This window comes from Fukomys damarensis, unplaced genomic scaffold, assembly GCF_012274545.1.
Source record: "Fukomys damarensis isolate Sample0158 unplaced genomic scaffold, DMR_v1.0_HiC HiC_scaffold_4, whole genome shotgun sequence".
Lineage (NCBI taxonomy): Eukaryota > Metazoa > Chordata > Mammalia > Rodentia > Bathyergidae > Fukomys > Fukomys damarensis.
Genome location: NW_022900916.1, coordinates 1,741,292 through 1,753,954, shown reverse-complemented (window position 1 = coordinate 1,753,954; position 12,663 = coordinate 1,741,292). Strand labels below are relative to the sequence as shown.

General features: G+C 47.3%; 1 protein-coding gene across 1 annotated transcript in view; it reads right to left on the bottom strand.

Moving 5' to 3' along the window:
- Positions 1–10,975, bottom strand: part of Sema3d (semaphorin 3D) — a 101,503-nt gene extending 90,528 nt beyond the window's left edge. Inside the window, exons 1-2 of the mRNA XM_019209382.1 lie at positions 10,764–10,975; positions 10,178–10,365 (exon numbers count right to left, since the gene is read on the bottom strand). Coding sequence (XP_019064927.1) covers positions 10,178–10,328 — 151 coding nt within the window. The 5' untranslated portion in view covers positions 10,329–10,365; positions 10,764–10,975. The remainder of the gene's footprint in view (positions 1–10,177; positions 10,366–10,763) is intronic.
- Between the last annotated feature and the right edge of the window lie 1,688 nt (positions 10,976–12,663).

The following is a 12,663-nucleotide window of genomic DNA, read 5'->3' as shown; positions in this document are numbered from 1 at the left end:
CGAAGGAGAAGCAAGCAATGAAGACAACTCCAAGCAAGTGGATTCTGAGAGATGACTTACACTAATGGAAGGAGAATCTTAGAGTTGAAAGTGACCACTAAAAGTTTCCTAAGCAAGAGAGCAGCCAAGAGCACAACAGACAGCCAGAAAGATGAGTTGACCCTGGGGCTCAGGACAGGCGAGGTGGGGACGGCAGCACCAGGAGGACCCAGCTCCTGTGGGACAGGCGAGTCCCGCACTGCAGCCACCCTGGTCCGAGGAGGAGGCAGCTTCGAGTTTTGAGTCTACACACAGTGAGGAAAATAAACAGGCAGTGGACATAGTGATTTACTTAATTCATTTTTCCATAACTGGTTGGTTCTATCTAATTTCCTTTCAAACAAATTTGACGAGGAAAATCAGCTATGGAAATACTGAGGAACCAGGAAACTTATGATTTCCAAGTGATTCGGAGCTGCCTTGTGACACAAGAAAAAGTGTGTCTGGCCAGCCCTCTGCAGCCAGACTGAATCACTAGACCTGGGCATCACCTGTGTGCAAGCCTCGGGCTCGGATGGGCTTGGAACAGGCTCCCTCTCCTAAGCGGTTTATCTTTCGTGCATTTCTGCCAAGCCAAGCCATTTGTGTTTCCAAGGCTTCATCAACCAAAACCCAAAGGAAATATGCTATCCCTAGAGACTGTCTCCACACCTCAAGGCCAGAACCACCCTGGCCTTCAGAAATCAGAAACGAGGCTGGTTCTCCTGCGGGGAAACTTCAGAGCTTGGTTTTTGTTTTCTCCTTCTCTTCCCCAATCGGTAGTTCTGAGGCATGTGATGTTTATAAGGACTGCTCACAGTTCTCACCCTTTGGGGACACCCTCCGTGTCCCCCGGGCAGAGGAATGTGTGAGGAGGGGGCCTGGTGGCTCTCCTGCATGCCTCCCGGGTAGTGCACAGAGTCACCTCTGATCCTAAAGAACGTCTCTGTCCCAGGCTCCTGACCCATCCCATCCTAATGACCCCTCTCCACAGTGCATGCTTCAGCTAACTACGGTCTACAGCCCAGACTCGCAAAGTCCCACATTCGCTCTAAAAACACCATCTTGGAAAATGAACAGTCTATTGCTTGGGAAATCAATGAAACAAAGACGTAATACTGATGCATTCCTTTGACGGTAGTCTGGAAGTCTCTGCTGAGACAGGTGTTGTTTTCAGGGTGGTTGGAGCCCCTCGTGAAGGGGCCTAGGCCAGGTGAGCCCACTCCTGGCTCTGGAGAGAGATCTGTACTGGCGTCCTCCTGTCCTTTAGTACAGCCGCTGATCACTCAGTCCAACCCTCTGCACGCCTCCTCTTCACCTCGGAAAGAAGGGAGTGGCCAGTCACACTGGGTCAATATAGTTAGGGTCGAGTGGCACAGACTTCCTCTGAGCTTAACTGCTGAGTGAACAGGGTCCCAGTCTTGGCACCCAGCAGGCACAGCCAAAAACCTGGAATGAAGGGGGCGTGGGCTGTCAGTCCCTTCCCTAAGATGGCTTCACTGAAAAATAGGCTCCCATGTCCTTAAAGAAGAATACTACACTGGAAGAGGGAGGAGAGACAGCGCCAGAGAGCCAGAAAGACAGAGAGACAGACAGAGGAAGGAGGAGGAGGAAGATAGGAGAAAGAGGAGAGCAGAGGAAGAGGGGAGAGGAGGAGAGGAGAGAAACAGAAAGATGAAAGGAAGAGAGAAGAAGAAAGAAAGAAAAGAAAGAATGACAAGGTTGTCAAAGGCAAAAATCTGGGAGGTAAAAAGAAAATCAGATTTGGAGAAAGTGGAATTTAGTCTGCTCCCAACTTAGGAGAGCATTCCTCAGCAGACAAAAGTTCAGGACCAAACATAGACCCAGGCCAAATCCAGTTCCTCCTGGCCAGCAGAGGATATTCATTTGCAGAAACTCTGGCTGCCTCACCCTGGCTTCCTGAAGGAAGCAGGGGTTCTATAGGTTCTACTGCAGCAGGGCTAGGCTCAGCAGAGCAACTCCGCCTTTGCCCAAATCCCACTTCCGGGCCGCTTCCCTCTGAACCAGTATCCCAGGGTCTCCTGGAGAAAGTTCCTCTGAAACCTCCCTGGTGCTTCCCCGACCACTGGCAGGGACAGCTGGCCTGCGCTCTATGTGGTCAGCGGACCCACGCCTTCCCGGGGAGGACGTCCTCTGCTGGGGATTCTCCCTTGGATTTAACCTGGGGAAAATTCACCCATCTCCCATGGGCCTCCCTGACCTCCAGCAGGTTTTCCAAGGCTTGAGATCATGTGAAATATGTGGGTTATCAAAATCCACCTACCCAAACATGCTCATCACTCACCACATGTGTCTTTAGAATGACTAGCTAACTATAAAAGCTATACAAACATGCAAGGAACATCGGCCAGACCGAGAATTCCTACAAAAAGCCTGCTTCCCAGTCACAGGTGTACTCACAGTAACCTTTGTCTTCGGAGGTGAAACATCTGACCCTAACCATTTCCTGTACATTCAAGGCCAAATCAAAAAGAAGCACAGAATTCAACTTCTCATTTGCTTTTCTGTGATGGAAATTCAGAGAGCACTCTATTCATTAGGTCTTAGAACATTATCTATATCAATAATAAATCAGATGATATCACACAGGGAAATGTAAATTAGGAATAAAGCCTCTTATGCCAGGGGATTTGTGCCCTCCCACGAGAGGGTGTGAGTGGGCATGCAGATATTTCCCTGTCGTATCTCCTTTCCTGTCTGTATTTTTAAATCACAGGTTGATTCCTCCTTGGTGAGTGTTGTGATGCCTGCTTTATGTAATCCATCACAGGTGAAGTTCCTAATTCAAGGTTATGAGTCCTTTCAAACTCTTACTTTTAGAAAGATCAAATCTTCTTAAATTTTTCAAAGTACTGGCGTGATTGATAATTTTTCCTATTGACCTAGAAATAGACTAGATTATAAATAACTGTTATGTTTACCAAAAGGCAATATCTTGATAGAATAAACTTGCTTGTAAATAGTGCAGAGAATATTTTCAAGGAAAACTGCTTCTCTTGTGACAATTACTTTCTTAGCTCCCTTAAAGATACTTAGAATATGTCTCCTTTTTCAAATTTCAAGGAATGTTTAAACTCAACATCAGGTCACAAACAGATGAGGATTTGTTTCAATCAAGTATTTAAATTTAGTTTTTAGAAAGATAGCATATCACTAGTAAAGAGATACTGTTACTTTAAGTAGCAAAATAAATATGACAAGAAAAAATAATTCCTTGAGCTAGGACTACTCCAAAATAATGTATAGAGCAAGGAGTTTCAAGTACTACCTAAAAGATAAAATTCTGTAGCCATTAAATTTCAATGATACATTTATACAAATAAAGTAGATCTGCAGATCAAAAATAATGTGAAGAGGTTCATGGGAGGCTTTGGTCCCATCAAGAGCACCCAGGCCCTCTGAACCCACAGATCAGGACCATGCCTTCTATTTTTCTTAGAAATTGTTTAAACCATGTCCTCACTCTCAGCATCATGAAATTCTTTTAAAAATGGTCATATTCTATTTGTCATGCTGAGCACTCTTTTGGACATTTGAAATGTAGTTTCCATAAATTCAAGAAGATTTTGGTCTGGCTTTCCATTCAGAACCAGTAGACGTCAGTCACCCCCAAGACCTTTTTCTGCCAGTGTTGGTGAACCTCCAGCACGTGTGCCCACTGTGTGTTGTCACTGAGAGTTCTAAAAGTTGTGCCATCCCTGCTCTCGGTTTTCAGCTGGGGCAACCATAACCACTCATGGTGCTCAGACAATTCGCCCCAGAAGCCTCAAGTGTCCTGACAAGGGAGATGGAAAACAACACAGCTGGATACAGCTCCTTCCATTGCAGGCAGGCATCCTGTACCCCATCCAGGCAATGAAACGGTGTCACCCACTTACTCTGCACCCTGGGAACTGTTTACCTCCCACTCACCCTTAGTTCTCTGTGAAAACTGAGACACTGACCTACAGGCATGCTGTGGCTTGAGCACCTCAATTCAGAAACCCCAGGCACTTCAGGGGGAGCTGTGTGCCCTGTGGACCCTCTCCCCCTTCCGACTCACAGCTCTGCGATGCCCCCAGTGCCCATGCTCAACACCTCGGAGTCATGTTCGTGTCCCTCCCTTGTTCCTTTTCTCTTTTGTAAATAATGGTGCTTACCAACTCACAGGTGAATCCGAAGCCTTAAATCATACAATGCAAAGGTCTATGCTCCATCCTCAAATACGTATCCTCAGGGTGAGCCTGGCAGAAACCTCACCACAGTGTTACTGTGACAGGTTTTTAAGCCTCCTGCACCAGTCCCACACACGACTCTGCCAATTCCCTTTTCCCCTTGGTTTCAATAAAACTAGGTTAGTTTCATGATGCAACCCTTGCAATGCCAACACATAAGTCATTCAAGAAATGTTAAGCTTCCTTCCTCCAATGTTCAAAGGTCAATTTCATACTCATTTTTCTAAGTTCTCTTAAACATTTGGTTTTATTTATACCATGGCAATAATATTTTTGCGATTAATTTGCGCACTCGTTTTGTTGCGTACAAAGCCCAGAGCCCCTCGCAGGTAAGAATACTTTCTATGTCCTTGCAGAGGTTTAAGGAGGGTTTTCCACACTAACTCCTGTGAGCTTGGATTGGCTAAGGCCTTGCTGATTCTGAGCCACATGGACACTTCACAGCCCTGGGGTCCTGCTGCGATTTGCACGTGTGAGCTACATGGCTTGCGCTGGGGCAGGTGGGGGACAAGTGCCCCAGGGTAGCTGCTGGGACTGAGCACGCCACTACACCACTGGGACTGCGCCTCTGTAAGTCCTCGGTTATGGGGGAGCTGCTAATCCCCAGGCCACACTGGGAGCAGAGGAGCAGCAAACACTGGTCCAGGAGCCCCAGCCTGCTCCGATTACGAAGCTGGAGTCCTTCCCTTTCCTCATACTGCGGATTCTCTCCAACTCTTAAAGCATGGCATGTGTTCCTGTAAGCAATTTTCCCTTACTTCAACACTGACTTGATCAAATCTGTACATCCCTAACTTCTTCCTAAAAGCTAATGTTGATAAAAACCCTACTTAGTTTAAATCAGTGATATATGACATGTGTAACCACCTTCAGTTTTCATATATAGGAAGGGGACGTGCGCTCATTTAATATGCACCCACTTGGAAGGAACGTGCCAAGCCAGGACATCTTGGGTGTCTTTCCTGTTAGTTGTGGCTACAAACTTCTCTCCAAGAAAACTAAATGCAATTACATCTGTAAAGATACTGATGCTCTTTACATCTTTGATGATATATTACCCTTGACTTGTGTCTGAATTCTGTCATAATATCCATTTGGGGCTCTTACCGTCTGAGGAGCTTGGCCAGAGATGATTTAGTTTGACCCTTAAGGAGAATACAGTTTCCTGGAGACCCTGACTTCCAGGTGAGGACATCTAGCCTCAGGTAGGATGAGGGCTTCTCACAGTGCACAGACAGTGCATGTAGGGAAGATCAGTCTGTCCACGTCTTTCAGTCTGGTTCTAAGTCCAGCCTTCTTCTATATTTTAATGTTTGGCGTCAACAGACAGGCAAGACTCTTTCCCAGAGCAGCTCAACTTCTGTTTGCACTACACAGACCAGCATTCCCTCTACCACTTCTTCCACACCCAGGATTTAACTCATTTCCAGCTAGACAGGCAAGACTCTTTCCCAGAGCAGCTCAACTTCTGTTTGCACTACACAGACCAGCATTCCTCTACCACTTCTTCCACACCCAGGATTTAACTCATTTCCAGTATGTGTCTGGTCACTGTGACTTAAGCAAACCTCTTTATGCTATCTTTCTTCACAGGTAGAAAAAGCACTGTAGCTCTAATTTATGCTGGTTTTGAACTCCTCAGATTAAAGTAGTCCACATAAAGGATTCCTACAAAAACACAAATTATACCTCACTAGCTCAAAAACTAAAGAGGCATTTGTCAACTTTTCTGTTAAAAAAGACTCAATGTTACTCTATAATTTATAGACACTGTACAAGAATCTCAATGTGATTTAAAAAAACCAAGGAATGAGAGCCAAATTCTAGGTAAGTGAAGTATAAAATAAGAAGTTATTTATAAGCACTTTCATCTCCTCTACAATTTATACAATGGTAAAACAACTGCACATAAGATCCACTTAAAAAGAATGGTTTCAACCAGAACATAGATGACTGAGTTGAACCCCAGTTAAAACTACCTCTCCTGCAGCTCTGGCCTTTATAATCTTGCTTGCAGATTTGGGCACAAGTGGAGCTAGGCTGCAGGTCTCTCTTCCCCTGACTGGATGAGTGACTGCTAACCTCTATGGTGTGACAGCCGCAGGCTGGTGCTACACCATATCTCACCCTTGTTAGTGTGTGAGTCTGTGCTCTGGAGACTTCCATAGCCCAGTGCAGTGCATAGCAGTGTCACACAGAGCGTTAAATAGATTTTAATTGCTAAATAATAGTATTGGGTACAGGTAAGTTTTAACACAAACACTACTGAACTGAAACAGCAGGTTTAGGTCCAATCACCAGAATTTCATGTATCTGTTTGTGCAATTCTACGATAACTTAATCTTTTGGTGGCTCTGCTTTCAAATCCTTGTATATCAATTTTCTAACCATATATCCAAGTTGACAGCACTTGCCAGCCAGGCATGTAGGAGGTTCTCAGTGCAATTCCCAGACCACAAAATGGGAAGAGCCCGCAGTGTTTATAACCCATAGCAATGCATCCCACCAGAACAGATTACTCCTGGGATGCAGGCTGTGCTGTTTAGACCTAGTGCCCCCAGGTCACGTGTGTCTGGAGGCGGGGCTTCCTGAAGGCTGAGATTGTGAGGGTGGTGCCCTCCCCAGGGGAGAACGTACAGAGGGAGGGGTCACAGCCAAAGGTGCCCGACTGAGCCTGGCTGGGGGTCCGAGCACGCCGCCCTGGAGGGGCGCTGTCTCCTTCCATCCCCTCCAGCACCTCAGGTTCTCTGCCTGCATCCTCCGCTTACAGCCCATAAACTACCATCTCACCTGGATTATTACAAAGCTTGGAACATGGCTCTCTAGTTCTCTATCCCCTTATTTTGGGTGTATTTTCAGCCCTGAAATCAAAGTAAATCCTGTGATAGTGAAGAGCCAGATCAAGTCAGAGTCTGTGGGAAATTCTCCTTTAATTCACATAGCACTCAGCCTAAAACACTGGCCAACTGCTCGCTGCCTGCAGTCGATCTGCCTCCCCCTCCCATACTGCTTTTCTCACTGTTCTCACCTCAAGGCCTTTGTACTCAGATTCCTTCTGCCAAAAATATTCCTGATATGCACAGGACCTGCCCCAGAATCTGGTAATCACCTGGGAAAGCATCTCCCTCCCAGTGAACTTTTTCCCTGACCACACTGGATGTCTTCACTGCACCAATACCTAACTCCCCTTCCTGGTTATTTTTCCACACACTACCTGTCACCCTGAATCCTGCTAAATAATTTGCCTATATATGATCTGGCTTTCCCCACCAGAATCGAACTGCATTATGCTAAGGATTTTTGTCTCTTTGCTGACACATCCACTGGTTGCGTGAGACATTCACAGACTATGGTTATTAACTACTGAAGGCTAGAGAGGACATGGTCAGTACATTATTCTGGGCGCCTCACATCCATGCACAGGTAACTGCAAGAACTGGAATGTGGTGAAAATACATCTGGGAAACCCTGTGAAACCACTCAAACACAACACATCCACCAAAATGAAACGATGGATGACATGTTATCAGCCAAAATAAATGCCGTAGAAAGTTCTCACTGTAAGTCTGACAGTGCTCCCCCACCCGACCTGCAGGGGCAGATGTTCAGCGCAGGCCTCTTCAGCCGCCGATTTAAGAATAAGAAGCGTGTGGCACTTGGATGGTGTCATGCAGTCTGCAGGCCTGAGGTTGTCTGTCATGGCTCACTCCGTCACCCACAGAGGGAAGGAGATAAAAAGTACTGGCTGTATCCAACTCTTCTCATCTCGGAAGAGACCGCTCCAAAGTGTGGCGTGACAGGAGCAGAACGACCTCCACCGTAAAGCCCGCTTTGATGTAGAACAGACAGATGGCAGAAAGGAGGGCTTCCTGGGCCTCTGGAGCTTTCCCACGGGCAGACCCTGCGTGCACAACTGGAAGGTGAGTGCTGAGCTGCTACGCGTGAAAATTCCCCCAGCAAAAGCAGCTGCTGCGTCGCTGTCTGCACGGACGATGAACGGCCCAGGCGGGGTGGGCACCCCCGCAGGCGGGCACTTGTGGGCGGGGCGGGCCGGACGGGGCTCCAGAATCCGCACTGCATGGTCAGCCACCACCGCTTGACATGTGGATGGCAGAAACATTTGAGAAAATGCCATGGGCACTCGTGGGCGGGGCGGGCCGGACGGGGCTCCAGAATCCGCACTGCATGGTCAGCCACCACCGCTTGACATGTGGATGGCAGAAACATTTGAGAAAATGCCAAAGAAGCAAGAAAGGCGTGGACTGATTGCATTTCACCTAACGAACGCTGTGCCGTTCTCCTGGAACGCGGTGATGGAGGAATGAGACGCTCCGGACGGTGCCCAGGATTCTTAGCCTTTGCAGGACTGACGACTGCAAGGCCGAAATGGTCATCGGCAGGACCTGCTACTAGGAAATGGTCAACTCACCACGCTTGGTTCGATATTTAAATTGGACTCTTGCAGGAAAGTCTGGTTACGAAGACCACATCGGAGAGTGAGCCTACTCCCCCATCCACAGAGCGGAGAGTTTTCAAATCCCACATGGTCCAGTAGACTCCTTTGCCCACCAGGGACCTTAAAGGGCCCGTGTGGTCTTCCTCCCCTCCCTTTGCTTCCAGCAATTTAAAATCTCGTGCTGAAGTTCAGTCAGTGTCAGCGAGGGTCCTCACGCTGCTCCCACTGGCAGGCGGCAGAGTGGATCCTCAGACGCTGCCCAGAGGACAGCCAAGTGGGGCGGGAGCCAGGCTGCAGATCCCGCCGGGCCAGGATCTCAGCAAGCCTGAACCAGTCCTCTGCTCCCTCAGAAAGCGGGTGGAGCCTGCAGCGCGGGACAGAGAAGGTCCGGTTTGGAGCATTGCTCGGAATGCAGCATCCTGAAGGTCACCTGCTGTGGCAGCTCCCGGGCAGCTTTGCTTATTTTCATGCATACCGATATACTTTTATGATATTTACATTGTTTCAGTAATTTAATAGTTCATTCTTTCACTTGCCTCAAGCTTTTGTTTTGAAATTTTCTGGGTCTGCTTTCACTGATTTGGTTCCTAATAATTTTTCTGGGTTTTCTAAGGTAAATTTTTTGTACAATTACATCCGCAGATCCTACATGTGAGATCTGGTGATCTGTACAAAAGCTACACGCTGGAGGGACCTAAACCCCCACCCCAACAGAAAGCATCGCTTGGTGTCTGGCGTGCCAGGAGCCCTCCTCCCGAGCCTCCAGCTTCGGCCCTCCTACGGGGCAACTCCTCTGACTTCTTTGTTCTTGACTGTTACTGTTTCCTTCTATCCTAAAACCCTTTAATAGGATAGGACGCAGCTAAAACAGCTTCGCAGCTCATTACCGTCGGGTCGGTAATGTACATTACTTCATGCTGCTGTACATGATGCTGACATTGGATGCCGCAATCTTTATTACATTTTTGCTATCCCAATCGATAGGAGCATTTCACTGTAATACGAATGTGTGTTTCACATACAGCTGATTATGGCCAGCACTTTTGTTTTTTTGGTACCGGGGATCAAACTCAGGACCTTACACTTGTGAGGCAGGCGGTGGAATCCCTGAGCTAAATCTCCAGCTCTATGGTCATTTTTCCTGTCTCACTGACCATTTTAATATATCATCCTTCGTGTCTGTCCACTTTTCCCTTTTTATATTTACTTGTTTGTATTATTGATTTGTCTCAGTCATATACAGCTAAAATTTTTTCTGGATTCAAACTTTTTATCAGTTACAAATATTGTGTAAATTGTACAGCTTGCTTTCAATAAGTAGAATTTTGTTTAAATTTTGCTGACAGCGATTTAAAAATATTTGTGGATGTTATTTTCTGTGTCAGTGTGCATTTCTAAATAAAATGGAGACAGTAATCAAAAGCAGCATTCAGAATCCCAGTGCACAGCGTGCACACTTTGCACTTACCCTTGTAGGCCAGCTTGAGCCGTGGGACATCCTGCTTCGAGGTCCCCACAGCAGGGAGGACCAGCACCGCCGAGCTCAGCAGCAGCAGGGTAGGGAGGGCAAGAGGACCCCGCCTCCCAGGCTTGTGCCCAGCGACCTCACCCATGTCCATGATGAAACTGGTCTCTTTCAAACCGTGTCAAGGGGCTCTAAAAATGAAAGAAACAACTATCAAGACTCATTTCTTACAGATCATTTTACTCAATATAATTTCCTGATTGTGTTTACTTTTTTTAAAAGAATTCCTTCTCTTGTTTTGATCTTAAGGCATTGTGGCAGGGAAAATGAATCAGAAACTGAACGGTCAAAATCAGGACTGTTTTTAATGGGCCGTAGAAAAGACCACCCCACTGGAACTTCAGGTTACGTTTTCAATGACCACCTCCCTCACTCGCCGGACTTTGCTACATTTCTTGTGTGCTTCAGCGCAGACACCGAGGACCCACCCTGCCGCGCAGCTCGGTGAGTCCTTGGGGGAATGGAAGCACTGCGCACGCCTGACGTCCTCCCCGGCGACACAGCTGTTGTGCTGCGGAGCACTACACACCTCACCAGACACGGGAGAAGTCCGCCCGGCAAGGGACGGGCCAGGTGGGTCAGGTCCCCCGCACACAGCACAGCCCTGCAGCAAGGCAGTCCCACCAGGCCCGCTTCCTCCACTCGTCCAGCCAGGGAGACGCACGCGGGGCAGAAACACGAAGCACAAAGAGGGAGGAGGTGAGCATTGACGAGATGCCTTGCATAAGCGGATCTGGTGGTTTCTAAGACATGAAGAAAATCAAAACACTTATTTCAAAACAAACCTAGTATTAAAACTTGTGACTAGTATTTGAATATATGTATCAATTCTCTTTGGGTATTCTGAGGCTGGGTCTTGCTGGGTAGCACACGCTGGACTTGACCTGAACTCTGCAGCCTAGGCTGGCCTCAGACTTGTGGCAATCCTTCTGCCTCAGCGTCCCGCCTGCCACCACACCTGGCTTTGCAGTGCCTTATGGGGAAGGTTAATTGTCCCATCAACTGGAATAACAAGGGCCGACTGGCTCAGGGAACACTGCCGTGGGTCTGGGTGACGGACACTGGGGTCACACGCTGAAGACAGAAGACCCACACACTGGGTGCGGGAGGCACTGTCTGACAGGCTCACAGCTAGGACGAAACACCAGGCGGAAGAAGGCCGTCTCTCCCTGCCGCACTCCAGGCCGCACCGCTGTCTGTCGGCATCCGGCAGGACGTTCAGATTAGGGTGCAGATGGCAGGCCCTGCCTGTAAGTCAGCACTCAGGCACGGTTGCACGCACACGGCGCGGCCACCTGCACACACGCGACCGTTTCCCTCACTTCACAGAGGAGGGAACGAGCCCCGCCGGGCTTCCCTCGCAGGAGTGTGCAGCCTCTCCGCCTTCTCCGCAAGCATCTTCTGCTCATAGGAAGCAGCCCTTGGAGAGGTGCGGGGTGTGGCGGCTCCCCGGGAGCTTGGTGTGGGATGGGACTGAGCGTTTCTCTGAGCCAGTGTTGCCTTTCCGCGGGGACAGACAAGTTCAGCCACGCTGTGACCCAGACTGCGAGGGACTAGGGAACCGTTTAACATCCAAAGCATCTCCATGTCTGAATGCTAAGCAACCCTAGGAAGGAGGAATCCCTAGGAGGCAGCCTCTCTTCTCTTGACTAAAATGCCCTACAAGCTTTGCATGTCGAGGTTCCGTTACTTACCTTGAATATCAGAAGTTAAAATCAATTTGGGACAGTAACATAGGATCAAAGCTTGAGGTATATTAATTTATATGTATGAATGAGAATCATTTAAAGGTTGACTTGAATTTTATGTTGTTTCTTCATGAAATGTTGAACATGAATTACTTTAGTTTTCTTCAAAGATATAGAAATTATCAAATTATTCTTTGTGCATAATGTGTGACTATTTAGTTTTTTGTAGTCTACTGAACATGATCAAGTCAGTTTAGAGGTTACTTTAAGGATATCCGATTAAATATGCCATGTAATGCACATTTATTCACATAAGATATTTCTTGAAGGTTTCACCAAATAGGTATAATTTCTGAGACAAGAAAGTCCTTTGTCTAAAAATATTCATATATAGCTGGGGATTTAGCTCAGTGGTGCCACACCTGCCTCACGAATGCAAGGTCCCAAGTTCAGTCCCAGGCACCAGGAAAAAAAAAAATCACATAATCATCTGCCCTTCATAAAAATTGTACTTTTTCAAATGTTATTCATATTTTCATACATATTAAAAAGTCCTTTTATAAGTAAACACGTTTGAAATAAACTTTTAAGTAATGATTGTATTATTTTGAAAGTCACAGGAAAACGTGTTTGAACTGCCATCACCGGACACTTTTCCCGATGTGCAGACAGCATGTTATCAGATCAGACCTCTGCTTTGCATAAGCCTCGCAGGAAAAGGGTCCTGTCGTCTTTCAAAAG